We start from the raw sequence: 22,520 nt of genomic DNA, 5'->3' as shown, positions 1-22,520 counted from the left end.
ATCTTAATCTGCAAAGTAACAAGTGGCTCGATAACTGAAGTGAAGGATATTCGGGATCACTGAGGAACTGATTTAAAATATGGTTGTTACACAACTGTGCTGCAGACACCCGATCCATCCCTAATGATCCTGCTCGCTGTCATTCATCATTCGCTGTAGTTGAGCCTTATCTTGAACACACAGTGTTATAGGTTGGGACAATTACAACAACAAGCTTTAGAGACAATAATGTGGCTGAGAGCAACTTTAACAGCATATATTCACCAACAAGTGGTCACATGATGTGCAATGAAAAGCATCTTGATTGTGGCTGAAAAACTGTGATTGGTGTGTGTGTGTGTGTAAAATATAGAGCATCTCGGAAAACTTACCACATTTCCCTCAGACCCAACAACACCATGTTTGCAGAAACTGTGCGATGACTCTGTATTTATTAAGTGCGTTTACATTGATGCCAGTGTGGTTGCGTGTTTACCAGTTGCACTGTACTGCAGATATGTGTGCAGATGTCTCAACGACAACCTCCTCTGAACTTGAACAGGGGGAAAGGAAGTTTAAAGCGGCAACTTCTGACCTTACCTGTGTCTTTATATCAAAAGAGGAAATACCTGCCCTTTTTAAAAACCTGTCTCTGTATTTCTCACCACCCTTCGCTTCCTGTCTGTCAGACTCAACCACCACAAGATGACAAAGCAGCTTCATTTGCAGGGTGCAAGAATCTGTACGTGTGCACAGACTGTGGGTGGGTACAGAAACAAGTTATTGCCATTATGGAGAGAGAGTCTTAAATATTTTTTGCTTGATTGCATCCTAATAAAATTGTAAAGCTGTGTCTGTTTTTTTAAATGTCTGTAAAGGCCTTAAATAAGGGTTTTCTTTATATTAAAAATAAAAAGAAGGCCTTGCAACCTCCTATGAAGCTTGGGCAAACCCTACATGGGGTCCCAACCACCATTGCTGTAGGGGGTAAACCCTCTACAGTATAACCCCCTGTAAGTTTTTAGACTCTTTTGATTATTTTACTATAATGGTCAATAACTGGAGAACATTGTTCATCCACATATGCACTAGATTCCCTCCTGAATAGCAGGTGGGAGCTGAACTGTAGCTGCATGTATTTCCTCCAGCTGTGACTTCCCCTGTCTTCCTCCCAGTACTCCAGTATCCGGGGTTTGAAGCTCTCCGCAGCTCTCTGACTCACATTTGGCCAACAACACGGTTCGGTCACTTTTTCAGCTGCGTCAAGTCAGCCACAAACAGGTAGAGAAACACCGGAAGTTACAAGATTTTGCATTTAAATAAACGCTTTTTCAAGTTATAAAAACCACTTCAAAAACTGGAATCTTAACCACAACCAGGCTTGGGGAGTAATGTTAATATTGTGATACTTAGGATTAGGTTAATGATTACATTTTCAATAGGTAATGAGTAATTGTATCGGATTACATTTTTAAAATACCCCCAGCAAATATTGAGTAGGCCTACATGTGCAACTAGATAGAAGTTTATTAGCTGTTTAAGTGACATCTAATTGTGATGCTTTATGTCTATTTCAGATTTAAAAGAACATATTCAGTTACATTCACAGAAATATTGCTTTAATATTTAGGTTGATGTGGAAGAATTTCACCCACACAGAGACAAAATGTAATTATTCAACTCTTAGCATTTTATGCACTTTTTAACACATATTTCTTCTATATAATTGTTAAAAAAGCAAAAAGCCATGATTTCTTGGGTCAGGATAACCTAATGGCATTGCTTGTTTCTGTTTTTTATTTCTTTAAATGTAACTTTATTTTTAAAGTCACCAGCAAAATCTAGATCTGTTTTTATTGTGAAATCAACTCCTTTTTTTGTTTGTTTTGTTTGATTTTTGATAAATCTAATTGCTTTTGAGTCACAGACCAAAAAAAAACTAAAACGCTCAAACGCTCAAATGTGTTATTGTGAAAATCCTAACCGGAATCAAGGCTTTAAATGTGTCTGTTCTGACATTGGTCACTTGTTGAGCGGAGCACACACACACACACACACAGGAAACCACGCAGCAATAATCTCATTTTCTACAAAGGCTCGGACCGTCTGTGCTGACGGACACTCATTTCACTTTTCACCAGAAAATATTTGTTTTAATTTCTATTTTCCCAAAAGAAACGCCCAAACAGGCTGAACTGCCGCTCTGCACTGAAAACCTAGAGAAGGGTGCTCATCACAAGTGGTTATCATGTCTGGCGAAGAGGCTCCAACTCCGCAGCAACAACCTGAGCAGGAGAAGAAACCCGATGAGCCTCCGCCGGCTGCTGCCTCAGACGCACCGCAGCAGGAGGCTGCAGCAGCGGGAGGGAGCAGCCCTGCGGCCGAGGAGAAGCCTCTCTCCTGCAGGGCTCTGGTCCTGACGGGGTACGGGGGCTACGACAAAGTCAAGCTGCAGGTGAAGGCGCAGAGCCAGCCGCAGCTGCAGGCGGGGGAGATCCTGGTGCGCGTCAAGGCGTGCGGGCTGAACTTCGCCGAGCTGCTGGGCAGACAGGGGCTGTACGAGCTGCTGCCCGCCCCGCCTGTCACGATGGGAATGGAGGGCTCCGGGGTCATTGAAGCGGTTGCGGAGGATGTGAAGGACCGGAAAGTGAGTAAAGGCCTGCTGAGTGCATTCACACCCACTAAATGCCACTGTGCGCGTAAACAATGTGCAGTCATGTGCTGTGGATTTTGATTTAAACCCACATCAGCTGAGTTCACTGACAAGTGTTTGTGGACTGGAGATCTGCACCCTATTGGTCCTCAGTGGCACATGGGTTCTCCTTCCTGGCCAAGACATGCGAGTAATCTTTTCCAAACACTAAACCAGATTAGTGCCAACCCCCCGTTTCTTTTGTGAAAGTCGTAGAGAAATCAAGAAAACCTGTTTATCAATGGCGTTTAATGGCAGAAAACAGACAAAGCCATTAGCCTGCTTCACTGTTTTATTTGAAGAAAAGTCTATTAAAAAGTTCCTCTAATTTCTTTGTTGGGCCATAATTGGGGAAATATCTAAATATTGATCTGATTATCTTAAATATTATCTAAATAGGGCACTTTTTTCCCTAAAGACCAAGATGATGTCTTCAAATTGTTTATGTTAGACCAACAGTCCAACAAAACCCCCAAATATTCAAGATTTCCACAAGATAACACACAGAAAAGCAGAAAATCCTCACAGCTGAGAGGCTGGAACCAATAAAAGCTTGGCAAAGATACCTTAAACAATTTATTCATCATCAAAATAGTTGTTTCAGCTCTATATGTAGTAGGAAGTTCAGGATGTGATTGCACCAAAAAGATTGGGATGAAATCGGGATGTACTGTTTCTAACATCTTCTTATTTCTCATCTTAGCATTATATTCTTTTCCATTAAATCAAATCTCAGTAAGGGTGAACTGTATCATATTGCATTGGTAGTTGCTTCATATCTATCTTTAATGAATCAGATTGTTGCCAATACATCGTGATGCATATTGCATCAGCCTCACTGATACAGATGCACATCTCTAATATTTAATAATTAATTCCATCTATTTGCACAAAGGCATTTTTTGTCTTTTATCTATGTTTTAAAGCAGTTCTGTGCTGTACGTTGTATATGCAGAATGAATAAGCAGAACCCTTTCGATAAATAACCTCCATCAGTCCATTGTGGTGTCTTCATTAAAAAAAAAAACTGTGTGAAAAGATGCTTTCTGTCAGCAAGATGTAACATTCTGGCTTTATGAATAGTTACAGTGTTTGATTTACAGTTTGTCCTTGACGTGTTTTTATATTCTTCTCATTGGCACAAGAGAATATTTACCCTCTCTTTGATAAGAGCTTTCCAAAGGTCGAGTTTTATTAAGTATAGGTAATAGAATATTTCTATGTTATGTGTCTGTGCCTCCTTTAAATTCATAAACCCAGATGTTAAAGCCTCAAGTTTTCATGCTATTCCTGCTTTTTGCAAGTTAAAAAAGAGTGGAAACAGGTAGTAACACCTGCTAGTTGTGAGTGCTCGTAGTTTTAAATCTATTTGAAGCCTACCCGTTCCCCATTTTCTTGACATACTGCAGAGTTGATCCCAGAGGCCAAAGGCTCCATTGGTTACGCCGCATTTATTTTTTACAGCATATTGAGGCTGAAACCATATTGACTCACTGCGACTTCATGTCACAGCTTTATCAAAGACTCCAGGTTTCAATTTGAGATTCAGATTTATTTACCTCCACTGGTGCAAAGAATCCAAGCTGCAAACTGTTTTTTTCCGCCATCATTGTTGGTCTTCAACTGGAGTCGCTTGTGTTCTGTGTGCGTGTAATCATGCATGTGGAAGCTGGAAAACACGCATATTTCATTGAGTTGACTTTTCAGCTGTGTCATTGGGTTCATAAGAGATGCATTTGTATGTAAATCTCATAAACAAATGACTTCCAGGCAGAACGCACTCAGGCAGATGTTTTTCTCTCACTCTCCTCTTTATTTTTTTAAATAATTTTTATCAAACTGAAGAAGCATCTTTGGTTGAGGATCTGAAGTTGACTCCATGATTTGTTATTCCTGCCAATGTTTTCAAGAGAAATTAATCATTCAGGAAGCTCTGCACAGTTAATCATTGAGCATCCTTGCCTAAAGTTTGTGCCTCTCATATATTAACATTAGATTCGAGTTACATAGCTAACCATCTGGATGGATCTCTTTTGCATGATGACATTTTTTTTTTTTTTAACTAGTTTCCTTAGTGGCTTAGTTTGCCACCTGGAAATTACTCCCTATCTCCTTGCTCAATTTGTAAACCTTGAATCAAAACCATAATGTTTTATTATCAATTATATTGGTTTAAATTGATGTCACTTTCCAGCATTTTATAGTTTCATACAAGACATTTTGTGTAGGTGTAGGTGTGTAGGCTGTAATTTCCAGCTACCTGGATAGGAAATGCAGTTGCAACTTGAGAAACAGGTAAACATAGGAAATATTTTTTCATCCAGATAGTTGAAAGAGTCTTTAAAGGATTGTGGAAATAACTTCAGAACAGTGTCAAGTCTTGTTAGATGATCTTCTGAGTTTTTTGATTATGCAGTATATATTATCCACACCAGCGGATGCTTAGCTCTGTGACTCGAATGTCACAAACCGGTGGTATGTGCATCCACACATGCAGCACCCAAGCTCGTTTTCGCACTACTTCAGTCAGTTGTTGTGACTTGTTTGAAAGAGGATGTATCACTGCTAGTTGTAGCTGCCGTTTATTAGTCCTCTCAGTGTGAACTTGACCATATTAAGCATTATCATGAGACACAATAACCATATTTAGATATAGTGTGAACAAGGCCTCGAAGTACTCAAACTCCTTTAACTTTGTGTCAATCTAAATGAGATACTTTGGGGTCAGACATCGGTCTTCTTTTAATCAGACACATATTTTCTAGGTTGAGTTTTACATGTGTTTTATATTATTACTGAAGCTCCTCCCTGTCCCTCTGTGACAGTATGGAATTTCCCTCCTCCTCCTCTTCTTCCTCCTCCACTTGCTACACTCCTATCCCACCCTGATCTCATTCCACCCTGCATCCTTTTTCTCCATTTTCGGAGAGCAGGAATACTATAGGGGGGAGTGGTGCGTTCCAACACCTCCTTTTTGGAAGGAAGCAGCAAAACACAAGACACCACAAAACCCCAGATGCAGTAAGTGCAGTAAGCTGTGTGTGTGTGTGTGTGTGTGTGTGTGTGTGTGTGAAATTAAGGATCCCAACAAGTATAGAGCAAAGAATTTAAAATGTAACAAGCACTGAAATGATGTGGAAAGTGGGGGAAAAAGGTGGTTGGTGAGGTTAGTGTAAGAATCTGGGTGGGACTGCAGTGTACATAGGCACAGAGCGCAGTGGATAATAACATAAAGGGAACAGATGAGGACAGGAGGGTGTGGCTATTTCATAAGACGCGCTGGAAGGCAGACAGAGCAGATGTGTTATGTAGGATCCCATTTACGACTCGTCTTTTTCAGATTCCAGATCCACCGTTACCTTGTCACAGATGTTTCTAGATAAAATGCATTGACGCTCAATGATTATGGCTCACTTGATTGATATTTTGGAAAGGTGGGAGCAGTCATTTCTGTGTGAAACAGTTCCAACCGGCCGATTTGAAAGAAATACACCATCTGTTCTGTAAATAAACTCTTTTATCAACTTTAATGTAGATGAGAGGATGTGTAGCAATCTGCTGCGTAATGAGCTCAGTACATTACACACTATTTGGTTAATTAAAGCAGGTGGCTTTGATGTTTTAGAATGAAAATATTATGAATAATCCATCTGCAGTGGTGGAAAGTAACTACTCGGATACTGTATTTACCTAACAGCTGTAGTTACTTTACATATGGAGATTTTTACCTAAAAGCTTTTAAAATACAGCATATTGTGAAAGATTGTGGGTCACAACTGTTTTTGGCTTGCAACCAAATAAAGAAAAAAAACTGTGTATTCAAGGGCCCCAAACAACTTTCAGATGTCTGAAAGTCTTGGTTTCATCTAATAACCGTCTGAGGCCCAAAGAGGTCAAATTATCCAATATTTTACAAATAACAGTCCAAAATTTGAATAAAAACATTTTTCTTTCTAATCTCATTAATCATCTCCCGAAACCCTCAGATTTATCTTATGACCCTTTGGAGTGGTCTGACACTGAACCACTGGACTACACTGCTTACCTGTATATAAAATAGTAGCAGTCCACCTTAAATGCTGCGTACACACTGCTGCATTCATATTAACAATCTAGTAACACAGAAGTAGGATTACTTGCAGTGGAGTGTTTGGCATTTAGTGGCATTTAGCAGTGATGTTGCAGATTGCAACCAACTGAATACCATTTCCCATCCAAGTGTGTAGGATAAACTATGGTGGCCATGGAAATTGCCGGTGTTTGGTTTGTCCATTCTGGGCTACTGTAGAAACATGGCAGTTCATTATGGCCCCAGTCCCTCTGTAGATAAAAAAGTTTCAATCTAAGGTAACGAAAACACAACATTTCCTTTTTTCAGGTGATTATACACTAATTAAAACGTACCTATAAATATTACATTCCATTTCTGCCAATAGATCCTCCTAAATGTTACACACAGTACTTCTTCCACCACTGTCCATCTGTATGTTTGTTCTCTTTCTGCTTTGGAGAACTGTTCGCTGTCCTACTTCAAACATCATTTCAGTTACCTCAGTTTATGTCAGCTGTCCAGGAACTGAGCTCAGCCTTTTCTAAATTGGCCTCTTACAGTTTTGAGGTCATCCAGTGGGGGTTTGAAAGTGTTTCATAAGACCGAGGGTTGAGAAACTTAATCAACCCAAAAAGTAGCATGTCATCTGAGGTGAAAGTTAAAGTATAAAAATATTATTATCTCACTGCAACAGACATATGAAAATTGTGTGTGTGTGTGTGTGTGTGTGTGTGTGTGTTTGCGAATGTGTGTGTAAATATTTGTGTGTGTCATCTGTCTATTGTCGAGGGCTTGTGTGCAGCAGGAAGTGGGTGTGGATCAGAGCTCTTGAGGCTGTTTTAACAGGAAGCACTGCAGCATTCACAATCAGATCAGGCTTCTTTCCTGTGCCCTTAACTTTTTTTGGCAAGTTTCACAACACCGGTGATACTTTAATAATAGCACTTCTCTGTGGAAGACAGCAGCACACAAAGCGGGAACAAGATTTCCCATAAGCTGCCTTGTCAGAGCTCATACTAATAGAAATAGTTCAGGCACATGCAGCAAGTTCTATGTTATATTGTTCTGAGGACGGTATGTGGGAAGACAACATTTTTGGATTTGTGTTTTCTAAAAGAGGAAAGTAGAAATGTAGAAATTTCACATTAACGATGCCTGTACAAATAAAATTTAATTCTCAATATGCAACCAAAGTGATGTATTTCTGTTAGTCAGTCAAAGGAAAACTATTTTCATTGTTTCCGTCATTTTGTAAGGAAAAATGCTAAAACATTTGTTGGTTTCAGCTCCTGATATGTGAGGATTTGCTGCTTTTCTGCGTCATACAAGATAAGATAATATAAGCTGTTCCTTTTAGAGAGCTAGAGCTGCACAATTAATTGGAATATTATCAAAATCGCAATATGGTGGAGTGCAATATCTAAATCACAGAATTTTTGAAAAGGGTAAAATGTGTGACAAAATAGCATTATAATGTTGTACTGTAGTGCTGCAGAGACGCCTTCGCCTACAAATCTTGTTCTCCAGATGTAATATTAATATGATGTTTTTACCATATGGTGCAGCCCTATATATGACAGTAAATCAAATGTCTTTTGGTTTTAAAATGTTGGTCAGTTTTGGTGCTGCTATTTTGTTTTGTTTGTTAGACATTATTATCAGTTTCCTGTACTGTTTTATTATATTATACAATATTATTATTGGGAAGGATTTGGGAAAGTGGGATGGGGGGTCAGAGACTAATAAACAGTGTTTACATAAAATGTTCGTCAGACAAATCAAATGACGTGAATGTGAAGACGTCACGTTGGGCACTGGGAAATTGCAATGGGCATTTTATAAGACAAACAATAATTCATTTATTTAATTTAAGTAGTTCAAATGTCGTCCAAATGAACCCATTAAACATTTCAAGAAATTTGAGTTTAATTATTATGACAAGGTGACTGCTGTAAAATCATTCTTTTGTATGGATGAATGTGTATGTTGACAGAGCCGAGCAGTAGTGTAATAACTTGCCTTTGTGTCATTTGACCTCAATTTCCTATTGGATGACACTGGATGCACTGTGTGAAAAAAAAAAAAAATACCAGCTCCAGTGTCATATACTCAAGACAAGAGAGAGGATGTGCAGACAGAAGAAACTGAGCTCATGGAAGAGGCAGTGCAAGATCTGTATTAAACTTTTCACTATTGTGAACAGTGATATTGCATTTTTTTGAAGTGAACACAGAAATCTCACAGCTAGATATCTCTGGACAAATTAAACCAAAATCTATCTGTATTTTCGTTTTAAGCTGATGTCAAGAACTTAAACATTGGGAAACACACATTTCTGCTGCTGCAGTGTTTTAGTTTGACTGTTCCCCTCAGTAACTTGGTCCCGTGCCTCCTCCCTCACTGTCTTCCCTTTTTCCTCCATCAGGTGGGGGATCGCGTCATTGTGATGAACCGCAGTGGCATGTGGCAGGAAGTGGTTGTTGTGTCCGCTAACCACACCTTCCCCATGCCCGAGCAGATGAGCTTTGAGGAGGGTGCTGCTCTTTCCGTTAACTACCTGACCGCCTACATGATGCTGTTTGAGATGGCCAATTTGAGGCCGGGCAAGAGTGTTCTTATTCACATGGCAGCAGGTGAGGCACACACAGTACCTACTAATGCAGTGAGGGCTATTTCGGATACTGCATCATTTCCCCCAGATTAGTCCAAACAGAGTCTGCGGGGTCTGACACAATGATGAGCAAACACGTGTTGAAACGCCCCTTCCTTTGGCTTAATCAGTATCAAATATGACAGTATAATAATGAGATTCATCATTCCTGCAGTTAAATTCAAGTTGCAAACTGCAGTTTCTTCTAAGTTCTGCTTCTCTTTTCTTTTGTGGTTTTTAAATGTTATGATGCAGTGCAATGCTGAAGCCATTAACCATTTAATCAAAAATATGATCCACAGAAAACAACAAACTGACAACAAGAGCAATCATTTAATCGGTTTAAGTTATTTATCAAGCAAAAATGCAAAACCTTTGCTAGTTATAGCTTCTTATATGTGGTGACGTACCACTTCTCTCTGTTTTGAATCCATGTAAATTGAATGTGTTTTAATTTTGGGCTGTTACTTGCATACAATGTCAAGGTGACATCTTTGACGCACGAAAACTGTATTTCTGACATTTTCATATACCAAACAATTACGAGAAATGAATCAAAACATGAGTCATCTCCTCAGCCTACATCAGTGGTCTCCACCATATTGGATGGTTGGACATAGAGTCTCCCCTGCTGATTTAATTATGAAATATAACAAACATTTACCACAGTCTCTGGGGTAACCTGTGAAGAGTCGCACAGCTCGTTCACTCCAGGTCACTAATCACTTCTCTGAATGCAGCCACATTTCTGTGCTGAAAATCAGCCATGAGACCGTGGGTCATAGGTAAAGTAAGCATGTGTGTGTGTGTGTGTGATGGTCTCATAAAAGAGTATTCATATCATGGCAAACAGGATCATTATCAGGCATGGTTGCTTTGGCAACACTTGACATTTCAAAAAAGAAGGTCCAACAGCGTAACAAGCAATTATGTCTCATTTACTGTAGAGGATTGTGTGTCCAGGTGTTTAAATCCCCCAGTCCTGGTAGTATTACATCAGTCACAGTGATATAGTGAGATAGTTCATTTGTATCTTTTAAAGGCCCTGAAAACACATTTTCTCAATCAGCTTCTAGCCGTGAACCATGGGATCCAACGTGAACCTGCTATCTGCTGAAGTTAGAACACTTGTGATTATTTCACATAAAAGGTTTCTGTATTTCTCATCATCAGAGCACACCCACACTGTCCTTATTTTTTTTAATGAATATGAAATGTCATAGAGAAAACACTTTGATGGCATGTTTACAAAAGCTTTAACCAATGACACAGTGTCCACAGGGAGTAATCAGCTTGTTTCTGGTGTTGAGTTATACTTCAAAATATACATAAATTGATAAATCCTCTTAAAGGTTCCATTAAAAAAACAACCATTTTTAAATTCTGAGTTTGTACCAGGGCATCCTGCTGGGTCAGTGACGTTAGAAACATCCGGTGCCAAGTAAATGTCATGACTTTCCTTTGAAATCAACCTGCGTCATTTTGTCATGCTATAATTTATGAATCTCATCACAAGATCTATTTAGTAGCCTTTCTGATGCTTTTAATCATATCACATATCCTTCATCACCAGGTGGAGTTTAATTATCTATTATTTTTTCATTACTCTAAGGACCTCTCATCTATGTCAGCTTAACAGCTGAACAGAACCTCAGCTTGTGTTGAGGAAAAATATAAATGTGGACATGATGATGTAGACCAACAGCTACTAAATGGATTTTGTATTGGGATTGTTTTATAAACTTTAGTTGTCAAGGTAAAGAATGAACTCTGAACATTTGGACGCATTCTTATTTTAGCTAAAAATCTGATTTAATTTACTGATTGATCGCACAGTAACCGTGCCTCATGGTGCTGTATCTGATCAATATTGTAACCTGAGCGGTAGAGCCACACCCTCGATGTGGTGGCTGTTTGTTGTTCCTCTCTTGAGGGTGTGACGACTACAAAACCTTTTCAGATGGTGAAACATATTCATGAGAGCATTTTTTTCCAGTTCATTTGTTTAATAATGGTAATTATGAGAATGTTTTGTAACATCAGAATGCTGGGAATTTTTATTTTTATTTCCGAACTTGATAAATTTTTCAAATTATAAGCCTGCTTTGTGGTCTCTAGTTACGGCAGAAAAGCCTAATTTCTCAGTTTGTTAGATGGTAGTGGGTAGAAGAATGATTTGTTATCTTAACCTAGATTAGTTGTTTTATTATTCGCAGCATCTATATTGGAACAATTTACTATGTATTCAGCTTGCTAGAGATTTGCATATCAAATTAAAATGACTCTTTCACCTTTTTAAAGACTCACAATTCTTCATGCCATTTTTGTCACCTTTAGTTTAGTTATTTATTAAAGTCTGAATTCAACATTAAATGTTTGATTAGATGTTAAAGCCGCAGTAAATGAGATAGCTCAGTGTTTGTCAACCACTCTCGATTCCAAGTGTCTGTCAGCATCCACCATCACGGTCCAGTGCTCTTCTACATCACCCCCTCTCAAAGGCCATGCTTCAGTGTTGAGTGGGCGGGTGGCTGTCAGCTGACCTGTATGAATCAGCCACATGAGGCCTGGGTGATGAAAAGGGCAGGGAGGATTACTGGTGTGCTTGCACACCCAGGCAGCCATGATGAAAAACCTTTCATAGTAAACAGTACAAGGCCATAGAGAGCAGAAATCACTGTCAGCTGTCAGCCTCTGAAGGTTTCACACACTATGAAAAATCACATCTCCACTGTAGAACTGAGTTGTTATTAGAGATTAATCTAAATCCACCACTCTTTAAGTTCAATCTAATGTACATGTATTATCTTTTAACCCCCTGAAATCCAGTTTTCCCCGATCAATTCCCCCCAAAGGTTGAAAGATAATCTTTTCTTTTTTTTTTTTCATATACTGCATATTCTCTGTTGGTTTGTTCCAACACTGCATCATTATGGCATTTACACTGTGTTTTTTCATCATTCAATCAAATGGAAATATTCTTTTTTTTAATTCACATTTTCCCCAAAATGAAGAGGTAAAGAGACGTAATTGATATCTGTGGACAGTTCGGTGTCTCCACTAGAATTTAAAATGAAATTCTGTGCTTTTTTAACAATGTTTGGCTGCAGAGTTTTGAATAAATGAGCCTCTGGTGGATCCATGGGGTTGAAGAGGTTGTTTGATTGGCATTGCACAGGTTTTTGTACAAAGTATGACAAGAGGCACACCGGCAATCCACAAAAATCACTATAAGGATAATAATTATTTGGATTTAATGGAGTTGGTGTGCAGGTACTACAGGTACTCCTGTCGAAAACTGACTGTTAATGGCCTTGCATGTATAGTCATTTATAACTGTGTGTATAACTATACTGCTCTGTGTCAGTTTGTTACAAAAGGACACAACAAAAATGAATAAATAATAACATAACAGAAGATTTTATTTAAATCTGAATGCATATGTTGGTGTTTAAGTGGCAAATCACCTAATCATAGCTTTGAATAAGGTATTATGAGTAAATAAGTATGTTCAATCAACTCTGGTATTTATTAGCTTAGTAAAGCAGGTATGAGTCATCCAGGAAGTAGCTTTATTCATCGATTATTTTTATTAGATCAGCACTGTGCTATTACAGCACTTAAAGCCCTTCACTGTTTGATGATTAAATCACATAGTGTTTCAGAGAGGGATCACACAGAGCTTGAAAAGCTTTAGCATGCACTCCTGCAGTTGCTGCTATTCTCATTTTTCTTTGTGCTGCTGGTCTGCACATCTGTAGGTGGTGTTGGTATCGCTGCTACCCAGCTGTGTCGGACTGTGCAGGATGTGACTGTTTTTGGCACAGCATCAGCCTCCAAACATGAGACCATTGCCCAAGGCGGGGTAACTCACCCTATCGACTACCGCACCAAAGACTACGTGGAAGAAATCCGCAAAATCAGCCCAAAGGGTAAAAAAAACACCCACAACATTGTCGTGTTTGAGCACAAAAACACAAGTCCTTCCCTTTTCTTGCCTGACCACGATGAAGAAGTTCATATTTTCCTATTTCCTGTTAACAATATTTCAGTGTCTTTTTGTTTCCTGAATATGAAGTTGATATAGAGACATAAAACAGCTCCTTATTTTTATTTTTCTGTCTCATCTATGCCCCTTTTCTTCATTGTGTCTCTCTGCAGGAGTGGACATCGTCCTCGACCCTCTCGGTGGTTCAGACACCCAGAAAGGTTTTAGTTTGTTGAAACCTATGGGCACGCTTATAGTCTTTGGTAAGACATTTGGAAACAAAAAAGATGTTTTTATGTATTTGTTGAGTCTGATTTTATCTTTATTTAATTTGAATTACTTGATTTAAATGGTAGCTAACAGCAACATGAGATAGATCATATCGCATTGTAGAGTCCATTTTTCCATTAATACTTAAGTACTTTTAAATGACATTTTCAATGCAGACTTGAAAATTACTCAGTGTGTGACACTCAGGTGTGAGATTGGATGCAGTAGCCTCTCCCACTCACACTATCCAAAGAAATCTTCTTTCTTAAAAATGTAACAGTATTACCTTATTCCACCATGACAAGCTATGTTATGTTATTTGTTGTTTTTCTTGCCTCATACATTCCTATATTCAAAATTAATATGGAAAACAGCTTAATTAAAGACATTTTCCTTATCTGTAATATTTAAATATTTTTTTATTTTGTCCATCATTGCAGGTGCAGCCAATTGTGTGACAGGCCAGAAGAAGAATCTGTTGGCTATGGCAAAGACCTGGTACCACCAGCTCTCTCTCACCACGCTGAAGCTGATGCAGAGCAACAAGGCCGTCTGTGGCTTCCACCTGGGCTACATCACTGAAGAGGAGCTCTTGGGCAAAACTATGTTGAAGCTGCTGGAGCTCTACGAGCAGGGGAAGATCAAGCCCTGCATTGACTCGCGCTACCACTTTGAGGAGGTTGGTTTGATTGTGTTTTAAGTATAAAAATGTGAAGGAGGTATTACTTTTTGGGGCATGCATGATAGCACTGAAATCTGAACCTCTCGCTCAGAGTTAGATGAGAAGATCAATACCACTGTCATGTCTGTAAGCTAAATACGAGGCTATGGCCAGGAGACAGTTAGCTTAGCTTAGGACAAAGCCTGGAAACAAGGGGAAACAGCAAACCTGTCTATGTTCAAAGGTAGAAATCACCATTTCAGCACCACTAAAACTCCCTAATGCATGATCTCATTTGTTTCAGCTATACAAAAAAAAGTAGTTAATAAGTAATTAATTTGCTGTTTTATGGATGGTTATGTACTGGGCTATTTCTTAGATAGTTAATTAGTCTCCACTGGTTCCTGGCAACTGCTCCAGGCCAAGAAATAGTCCAGCACATATAATCTTAACTTTTTTAATGGATTAAACAAAGGAGAAGTAACAGGTGGTGCTGATAGATGTTGTTACATTTTGTTACATAAACTAAGCTAACAAACTGCTAACTATGCACGAATCCGGGAAAGTGGGTCGCCATTTCTGCCGTGGCGTCTCCCTACAGTACGTGCATGTTTGAATGCAAGCTGTTCAAGGCAGTGTACAATTTTCTCCTTTTTTAGTTTGTATGTAACACTACTTTTACAACAAGATCTGGGAAACCGGGAAGAACCTGTGCAGTTTTCAGCTGCTCCAACAGTAGTGACAAACGTTGGAAATAAACTGAATGTTAAACACACAAGCTTTTACTTCATGAAGAGTGCTCCTGTCTGAGACCATACACTTTACATAGATCCCATAGATAGTGATTAATTAATAATCTTGACTACCTATGAACTACATGAATTTATCTAATTGAATTTATTTAATTTATTTATTCATTAACAATTTTATTTAATATAACTTGTCTGTGATGATTAAATTAAACTCTTGATTGATTGACTGAGCTAGCTATCTAGTACAGTAGTATTACTATTTCTGGCTATTGTTGCAACAGATCTAACTAACAGATACAATTTGATAAGTCACCTTCATCAGTAACTGGGGGCCACTGCCTAACGTCGTCAGTCCAACTACCCATGCTGCTGTCACTCAGCAGTCACTAGGACATATATTGACATATCTATTGTACAGACATGAGAGCGGTTTTCTCATCAAACCCTCGGCAACAATGATTTGAATGCAAAAAAGTCTTTAATGTTTTCTCAGCTGCAAAGTTGCAAAGTTTTCACAGACAGACATTAAAATGAATGTGGCTCCACCGTGGGAGTGAAACAGGAGCTCCACTGAAGCTTCTTCTGCGTCACAGCCTAAGAAAAACTCCCTCTGGTGTTTTCCTCTTCCTCATCACTCATGTTATGGTAGACGAGCCAACCTCCGTCCCCCCATCAGATGAGTTGGTACTTAAGGGCCGTTGCTAGGTGACGGTCTAAATTGTTGCCGTGGCATCCACTACTTACGGGGATGTCTTTGTTTTGAGTTTCTCTGGCTGGCTTTAAGGATGGACAAGTGTAATTATCCTGGCAGTGAGTTTGCAAGCAGGAAACAGACAATAGCTAAGGCAGGAAATGATAGGAAGTGCAGATGACTTATGGCCAAGATTCATAGCATAGATAGCCATTGTTTACCTTAATCGTCCTCCTCATTTTAACTGATTGGTCATTAGCGTCACTGAGAAACTGGCCCAATTAAAACAGTCTTCAGGAGATTATTTTTCAGCTTTTGTTTACTATGGAAACACGCCGCTGTTTCTGATTTGATTTATTTGTGGATCTACAAGACACATTAAATCCAAGAGATACCCACATATTGTATAAAATACATAACACTAAGATGTTAAAAAGACAAATGTAAAAAATGTACAAATTAAAATTAAGCAATAAAAATTAGATCAGTACGAACTAACCCAAAGATAAACATGGATCTCAAAATGCTAAAACACAACAATAATAAACTTATTCTCTAAGTGATATTATTGATCACTTAAAGAACCTGTTTTTGTTTACACTTAAAGCTGCTCTAATCAATACTTTCACATTAACAATAGATCATCTCATCAGCATAATTTGCAGACTGATCAAGCAGGTGAAAAAACTTGCTGACTAGCTGGTGAACATAGCAAGGATGTATCAGCTAAAGAGTCAGATATTGCCCTCGGGAGTCGGTGGAGACCAAAAAGGAGCTAAAACGAAAGTGAATATTAGACTTCATCAGGTGGACATATTGACTTTATAAGGTGAATATATGTCAGTGTTTTCTTAACCACTTGTCTCAACTGCAGCTACTGATTTTTTTTTTTTTCAGGGTTTTAGTGACTCACATTAACAGAGATTTTTGGAGGAGTTTAAATGACAGACGAAAACCTATTGTGCACATCCGTTCTGATTTGTCTCTGTCTTTTGTCAGGTGGCGGATGCCATGAGGCGTATGCACGAACGCCAAAACATCGGGAAAGTCATCCTTCTTCCTGAACCTAAGAAAGAGGAAGAGAAGCCAAAGTCCGACCCTGAGCTGGTTGAAAATGTGGAAAAAACTGAAGCGGCCGTCAACGAGAAGAAAGAAGAGGCCACGGAGGAAGTTAAAGCAGAGAAAGATTGAGTGTTTATTTGAATGATATTTTCAAGCACGTCCGCAGTGAGTTCCCTATTATTAAAAAAAAAAAGTAAGAAAAGAAAAGCAAGATGCCATAAATTCTTTGACTGTGTCATTGCTTTCAAATGTTTATGATCATTTTGTTGTGCAATATGTCTGCAGTGTAGTGTCTATGTTGGGGGATACTTGTGTTTGAAATAAAAATGATCAGTATTCTCTTACATCACATGAGAAATAATGTATTCTGATTACATATGGTTGTTAAAAATGACAAAACGATGGGTTTCTGGCTTCAAAATGTTAGGGTCCCCATGGCAACAGCGCTAACAAACCAGAATGGTATTTGTAACAGTAGGACAGTAGAAGAAGCGTTGTATAAAGAAGCTGAAATGAATGCATCACACCTTGTCATGATTAAGATTACCCATCATGCATTGTAGCCAACATTATATGTACTTCATTATATTGCAGCATGCAAGAGGAAAGCTTAAATAAGAAATTTCCCGTACAGTTATTTGAGATATTATTCATAAAATATCTTAAATGAGTTAAATAAGGATATAATCACGACTATAAATGACAATCTGTGGAGGTGCTGTAAAGTGTTTGTATGTTATTGAATGATATGCTTAATTGTGTCTTGTGTCAAAACAAAATTGTTATATTTCATAGCTCTCTTAATTAATTTGGGATCTAATGAAAGACACTTATTCTTAACTGTACATACCGGCTCTGATTCTGTCCAGAAAATGTACCAAGAAATCTGGCAAAGTAATTTGAATGTAATCAGAATACATTACTGAGCTTTGGTTATTCTTTAAATCCTGTTACAGATTATTAATTTGATGATGTGACGATTAATCAAATGTGCTAACCCCAGCCGGTTCTATCAGTAAATATCAGCGTAGTGATCAGTGGTCTAGTTTCATGCATTGTGATGCACTACTCAGATTTAAGTGTAATTATGAGATGAAAGTGTGTTTTTACATTCTCTCCTCTTTGATGAATGTTGTGAGACAAAAGCCCAGGTCACTATTGTATTCTAGTTTAATTGTTACATTTTTCTCGCATATTTGTGCCAAGTTTAAAAGCCAGCTTTAACCACTGCCGTCAAAGCCAACTGTGAATAACAATTAGCGGGACTTCCCTGCCTTGGCACTCATCACTCGTGGGTTTTCTCCCAAACAATGTCACGCTGAACTCGAGGTAAAACTGTTTGGCAAGCCATGTGAATGCAGGTTTTCTCGCCTTGATCTTTGTCCTGTGATTTAGCTGCTTTCTTAATTCCTACATTCAAAAATCAATGTTAGTAGTGCCAAGTTTACAGAACTATAGTGTGTTAATGGGATGATGCTTTGCTTTTATGCACTTTGTATTACTGTGCTCAATACGTATTCATGTTGAAGCTCTTACGGTATAATGATGGATTATTAAGCTTCCATTGTCTTCACAGTGATAATGTTTATGATTTTATTTTTATTGTTTGCATATCTGTTCCTTTGAATGACTGGCCTTAAATAGTGTAGTTTGGGCTCAGTAATACAGATGCTTTGTCCAGCTGTGGGTGTAATTCGATGCTGTGACGCAGAAGACGCTACCAAAGTACAAGAGACAGTTTTCCCTCCATCCACAGCAGAGCAGCTTCTCACATTCCTCTCCCCACCCTCTCAGCCCTGCTTTCTGTCTCTCTCTGTAGCTGAACTCTCTTAAACCTCTCCAGCAATCATTGTTTTGATTTCTAAAAAGCACTTGTAACAAGTTTCACAGATAATGCTTTATGTTATTTACATTTGTGACATTTGTGTTTTTTATTTTGGCCACTTGGACTTGGAAGTATTGTTAGGTTTGGCCAGGTTTCCATTCAGAGTGTAAAGTAAGATCTGAAGTGGATTTTGAGTGGGGACTGGAGTTGTCCCATTGTGAGTTCTGCTTTATTTTGGGGGTGTTGCTGTACTTATTCATGAGCCCAAAAGCTTGATGTTTGCCTGCATGGTAGATGGACCAACCAAGACTTACATTTTAACTACTGAACCAAATGGTAGAGGAGTTTAACCAATAAGCATGTTGAGTTTTTAATATGAAAAGTGAGCAGATTAGTCCCCAGATTTTAAAGAATAGTTGGTAAAGATAAGATATATAAAAACGCATTGAAGCCTCTTTGCAAATATTTATGTAATACTGAAAGATTTGACACATTTAACTGGTTGCAGTGAATATAACAACAAAACTATATTGTGTTTATGTGTAACATTGAAAAGTTGAACGTGAGAAAAGTGTCATATTTCCTATAATAATTGCACAACAGTATACATAAACTCAGTATTCACACGTGCAGCAAGTGACATCTAGTGGTCAGGGAAATATTGTGCCTTTCAATACTCTCCATAATGTTGCCTATGTACAAAATGTACTGTAGCCTGCCTTATCAAACATAAAACATCATTCAATAAGCTTGAATGGAGAGCCGTCCTAATTACAACTGATCCTCCTCAGTTCGACAAATGTTTTAAACGTGAGTTTTTCAAGTAAAAAGAAAATATTAAGCCATTCAAAACAATCAAAAACTTCATATTCTGCTCTATTGATTATAATATTCTAAATAATATTATGGCTGTTAAATTACTCTTATCATAGCTCATTATAATAATGACCTGAGCCGATTCAAGCACACTTTATCGCTCATTTGTGCTTAACATGTCTGGTGATTATGACAATGTGTGCTGTTACTGAAGGAGTGTTATTGCAATCATGATGTTGCTTTGCTTTTCATTTTTATACACACTTGCCTTCTGTGTTCATATGGCACTAACCTGTCTGTATTATTAAAGTGTTCCTTTAAGCTTGTGAATGACTACATTGATTTTGTAATGGTTAAAGGGACAAATTTGCCATTTATATATGTGTATTTACCTGTTTTTATTTGGTTAAATAATATTCTTAGACTGCATAACAAACAGCAGAGGTCCTCATCTGGTAATATTTGTACAGACAGACAGACAGCTGCTCAGAAAACTAATGTCTACCACAACAGTGTTTTTGCACGTTATAACTCATTTAGTATGAATGACACGTTTATATAGAGCAGACCAAACACAACCATCAGCATTATCTTTTAACTTAAATTTAGGGAAACAAAACCGGATGAAAACTATTGAAGTTATATGTTAGCATGAAAAGATAAGATAAGAATAACATAAGAAGATAATTTGGGCTTTACATATATAAAACAGTGTGTGTCTGTGTGTCCGGTCTGGATCATTCTGAGAAAATGGAGGGTCTAAGGCTTCACATCTAATTCCAACATGTCTGTTTTTCTTATGATTCAGCTTCCTGTTGTGTCCAAGAAACCAAAACTTGTGAGGAAGTTCCCATGACCATCTCATGATCATGGATGACTGTTGTGGGATTCTTTTAGCGGCCAGGGCTCTGTTCCAAATGTGGTTTAGCTAATCCAGGCTAACATGCTGTTATCAGGCTAAAATAATCCAGTGAATGCTCACTCAGCTAATTTGGTTCTTTGAACACAGTGTGAGGATTGATTTGTTAATCTTGGATGAGGTTATCTTGAAATGTATCCTGAAACAAAGACAAAGTGAGCAGAAAGTTTAAACCAGTGCGTTATTTATGAGGTTTTCCCAAATGGGATTAAAAGAGGGCTTTTCAGGGAAAATTATAATTCATCTTTGAAAATGAAACCTTACAAAATCTGTCAAAAAGCAGCTTCAATTTTCAGCAAAATTATAATTATTATAATTCCCATTATAATGTTAAATTAAATGCCATTATATGCTTTGGCTCCATTGGTCTTTAACAGTCAGACTTTTATTTTGTTGTTGTTGTTTTGTTGTAAGTGAAGGCACTCTTTCATTATGAAAAATGTATTGTGATATTATACCAATGGATCACAATATGTTCTCATATAAAATCATGTAAAAGGTTCGCCTTAAAACGTCTTGGTCAATAAGCCTGAACTTTTGTAGGTTTGGGTTTAAAGACTTGTTGCACCAGATGAATTTTAAGACAGACTTATCAGGATTACTCTGTTATTCATGTTCGAAAAAGGCTGAACATGCTAATGTTTGTTAACTGTCTTTAAGTTGGACAATTTGAATGCCAGAAATAGCTAAAAAAAAATCCAGATATATAAATATCCAATTTTTTTATTGTTATAGGTGTCATTTCAGCTCACTTTTTCTGCTTTAAATCATATTGATGTAATACGGGAAACTCTGTTTTCCTTCATTTAAAAAGATTATCAAAAAAGATATGAATATTTATTAAGTCTGCAGCATTACAGACTAAGATTTATTGGTTAATGTAAAACACAGTGTAACGTAGATTTTTACCAAAGCCAGCAACAATAACATCATCAAACACAGAGCTTCTGCTTCTTGATGTTATACAATAAGGCAGAAATTACCTTTTTTCAGAAATTTAAGGGTACAAATCTGCATCTAATGAAAGGGTTAGATTAACAATTTTACTGAGGTGAAACATTAAATGTAAAGATCAAAAGTACACAAGCCATAACATGTAAACATTGTACTAAAAGATGAAAGGCACTGAACTCAACATATGGGCCAGAGTATGTTTACAAAGGGTGGGGATATGTTCTGATTCAGTGATAACATAATGCTTATTGTCCCCTTTTTCCATCAGCAAGGACTGTAACTCTGGACATTTATCTTGTTCTTACCTCAGACTTTGAAGATCAGATACTTTACACTGTCTTGGGAAATTAGAGGATGTCCTTTGTTTAACCCTCAGCTTTCTGCAGCGGATGACAGTCTTACACTTGTAACTGCAGCTGACTCAGGCCACCAGAAATGCCTCCATTTATTTTTAGATGGACATTTCAAACATGGCAAAGTGACAACTTGTGTTTTACAGAACTAAAACACGTGTCTCTGCCGCAGTGTAACAGCTGTTTGAAGTAGCAGCAGTTATTAGGTTGTGAATATTGTTGCTATAGTATCAGTATGAATTGTTCTTTGAATAAAATCCCCACAGACAATACACAGCCCTGTACATTATGGCATATACAGGACTGCTTCAGATTTATGGTGTCCAATTACAGGAACCGAAAGGTCAGAGAGGAACAACACAGACAGCTGGAAGCCTCTGGTTTATAAAAGCTTTTGAATATGTATTGAAGCTTTTGTCAACAAAAACACATACAGAGCAGAATATAACTGGTTGTAATGTAACTTGCAAATATTGCTAATATTTAATATGCTTAATATGGAAATGCAACCCTAGCTCAAGTAATTTCCTTACGTACAAATCCCAGCTGAAAAACATATTTAGGTTGTGCTTTTTGTCAATGTACTTATCACTTTATCATTATGCTATATTAATTACATACTAAACACAGCTTAAAGTTAATCACACTTGATTTGAATTTACTTAGTTGTGTTAAAAGTGAGTAAAAGTACATTTATTGTGATTAAAATGTACTGCTTTAGGTTTCATTAAATGCTTTAAAGCTCATTACTGGTACACTCAAACGATGATAACACATTGTTCTCTTTTATATTAAATAGCTTCATGATAGCAGTAGTTATTTACCAGTATACCCCAATTTGATATGACAATAGCTCA

The 22,520-nt window shown here is 37.8% G+C and overlaps 1 protein-coding gene across 1 annotated transcript; it reads left to right on the top strand.

Moving 5' to 3' along the window:
- The first annotated feature begins 2,000 nt into the window (after positions 1 to 2,000).
- LOC118328222 (synaptic vesicle membrane protein VAT-1 homolog) lies at positions 2,001 to 19,763 on the top strand. Its single transcript, XM_035661847.1, has 6 exons — positions 2,001 to 2,626; positions 9,148 to 9,355; positions 13,134 to 13,304; positions 13,534 to 13,623; positions 14,071 to 14,309; positions 16,734 to 19,763. The coding sequence occupies exons 1-6, from the start codon at positions 2,228 to 2,230 to the stop codon at positions 16,923 to 16,925; spliced, it is 1,299 nt and encodes a 432-aa protein (XP_035517740.1). The 5' UTR covers positions 2,001 to 2,227; the 3' UTR covers positions 16,926 to 19,763.
- Positions 19,764 to 22,520: the final 2,757 nt, after the last annotated feature.

Source organism: Morone saxatilis, unplaced genomic scaffold (genome assembly GCF_004916995.1).
Source record: "Morone saxatilis isolate NCDOM2014 unplaced genomic scaffold, NCSU_SB_2.0 Contig1, whole genome shotgun sequence".
Taxonomy (NCBI): Eukaryota; Metazoa; Chordata; class Actinopteri; family Moronidae; genus Morone; species Morone saxatilis.
Note: the sequence above shows the minus strand (reverse complement) of the source record. Positions and strands in the feature narration are given on the sequence as shown.

Excerpts from the sequence above, each read along its gene's own strand:
- LOC118328222 (XM_035661847.1), top strand. The coding sequence starts at position 2,228 with ATGTCTGGCGAAGAGGCTCCAACTCCGCAGCAACAACCTGAGCAGGAG. Across the intron at positions 9,356-13,133 it reads TCTTATTCACATGGCAGCAG|GTGGTGTTGGTATCGCTGCT; the intron begins GTGAGGCACACA and ends GCACATCTGTAG. Across the intron at positions 13,305-13,533 it reads CCGCAAAATCAGCCCAAAGG|GAGTGGACATCGTCCTCGAC; the intron begins GTAAAAAAAACA and ends GTCTCTCTGCAG.